Source organism: Echinops telfairi, unplaced genomic scaffold, assembly GCF_000313985.2.
Source record: "Echinops telfairi isolate 266 unplaced genomic scaffold, ASM31398v2 ScPeMD7_23;HRSCAF=83, whole genome shotgun sequence".
Taxonomy (NCBI): Eukaryota; Metazoa; Chordata; class Mammalia; order Afrosoricida; family Tenrecidae; genus Echinops; species Echinops telfairi.
In genome coordinates this window covers 21,135,242-21,137,324 of record NW_022103920.1, presented here as the reverse complement: position 1 = coordinate 21,137,324, position 2,083 = coordinate 21,135,242, and the positions used below count along the sequence as shown (strand labels likewise).

The window sequence follows — 2,083 nt, the reverse complement described above, 5'->3', positions numbered from 1 at the left end:
CCAAGAAAGTAAAGGTAATTGTATCTCACGTGAACGCTCACCAAAGGATTACCTCTGAAGAGGATGACTTTAACAAGTGGATAAGATGACACGCGCTGTGGAGACTGGTCCTCCTCTTTCCTCTGCCGGGAAAACCCTCACATCAGAGCAGTTATCGCTACAAGTGTTTAATAAGCTTGTCTTTGCTGCTCTCCAAACTAAGTGAAATAGAGCCTGTTTGAGATCTCTCATCAATAGGGGCAACCTTTCAAAGGGCATTTCAGAACACAGGTTCCTGTGGATGATACAGGAAACATGATGATGCAGGATAACCCCTGACCTTGGGAGCTACGAAGCTGCCTGGGTAACAGTGTCTGCGGAACCAGTGCTGACCTTACTGGCCTTGGCCACGTTGGCTTTAAACTGGGGAACATGTGGAGTCAGAGAGGTCAATGCAACCAGGAAGAGCTTTGAGAATTATTAGCAGTGTTCTTTGGAGGATGGTGGGTTATGCGTTGAGCTTCTAACTGCAAGGTCAGCAGTTCTAAACCACCAGCCTCTCCATGGAAGAAAGATGAGACTTTCCACTCCAACAAAGGCTTCCAGAAACCCACAGGGGCTGTTCTACCTTGTCCTACAGGGTGGCGTTGAGTTGGAATTGATTGGATGGCAGTACATTTCAGTTCAATCATTTTTAGTGAATTGTTGCCTGGTGGCCAGGGTGCAGGATTGCAGCCCACTAGCACAAAGTAAGAAAATGCACAGAGAACACACAGCAGGAAAAAGAAAGTTGACAGGAGGCTCTTTAGGTGAGGCATGGCATTGAGAGGGAGAAAGCAGCTGACAGCAATGGCTGTATTCGCTGTTGTACAAACCCTTCCTACAGATTCAATGCTCTTTGAGTACACGTGTGTGCATACATGCCACACACATACCCAGACAGTATGGTAACTCAACTGAGAAGGCTTACAGTTGTGGAATCTTGGTTTCCTAAGAAAATTCCACCCAAATAATCTGCTCATAAAACAGAGCTGACTTGGTTGCTTACCTGCACTTTGCCTCGAATAGCATCTTGGAGAGTGAGGGCGTTGTAGCGTCCCAGCCTGCGGGAAGCACGAGCAAGGCCCTGCTGGGAAAGGCGCACCTGGATGGGAGAAAGACACGGAGACGTGGAGCAAGACAAAACACTGATCAAGCTCATTTATTTGGGCAAAGCTGGGGTATAAAAAAGGGGAACTGGGAGGTGCATATTTTAATAAGGTGTGCTACACAACATCCAATCCAACATGTACATTAATGAAGCGTAAGACCGTTAAACAATCAGCTGCAGGTAAAAGGGCATGCGCTAGTCCTCAAAGACGTCCTGCATGCAGATTAAGGTTCATCAGGCGTAATGCAAAGTCCATCTTAGTCCAATGAGCGCTCGGCATTATTAACCAATGGGTGAAAAGGTCAATTAGTACAACCGCCCGTGCTACAGAGCACGTAGCTAGGAACGTGGAGGTAGGGTTGGGCAGGGATTTCAGGCAGGGCCAGTCCCCCACAGGCTTAGCAAATGAAAGACAACACTTAACAACCAGGAAGCAGCCAAGTTTGGCTCCGTGGCTGAGGCTAAGGCCTTAATGGCCACCGGCTCCCAACAGGGCAACATTTTAAGGCTTATGGAGTCAGACCCCTGATGGCATAGTGGTTATGAGCTAGGCTGCTAATCCCAAGGTCAGCAGAGTAAAAGCCACTCAAAAGAAAAACTCCCGTAAAGAATAACAGTCTCAGAAAACTGCAGGGTCAGTTCTACCCTATCCTGTAGGATTAGTATGAGTCGGCTTCTACATAATGGCAGGGTCTTTATTGATTGATTTATTTTGTTGTGTTGTTGTTTTGGAGTCAGGTGGCTCTAAAAATCCTTTTCCAATTCTATCTAACCTTCCAATTGATACAAAGGTTGGATTCGGTTTGGGTAAAGATTGTGATGTACAATAGAACCTGGTAGGAAAGAAATTGTAGGACCAAGAAGAGAGTAGAAGTTAACAGGATAATGAATAAAGGATGCAACATGGATTCCTAGGGCTTATTAATACAAGTTACTGCACACAGAGGTGAGGCC

The 2,083-nt window shown here is 46.3% G+C and overlaps 1 protein-coding gene across 1 annotated transcript in view; it reads right to left on the bottom strand.

Moving 5' to 3' along the window:
- Nucleotides 1-2,083, bottom strand: part of TMEM229A (transmembrane protein 229A) — an 8,485-nt gene that overhangs the window by 5,843 nt on the left and 559 nt on the right. Inside the window, exons 2-3 of the mRNA XM_045288931.1 lie at nt 1,028-1,123; nt 378-402 (exon numbers count right to left, since the gene is read on the bottom strand). Of these exons, the coding sequence (XP_045144866.1) occupies nt 378-402; nt 1,028-1,123 (121 nt within the window). The remainder of the gene's footprint in view (nt 1-377; nt 403-1,027; nt 1,124-2,083) is intronic.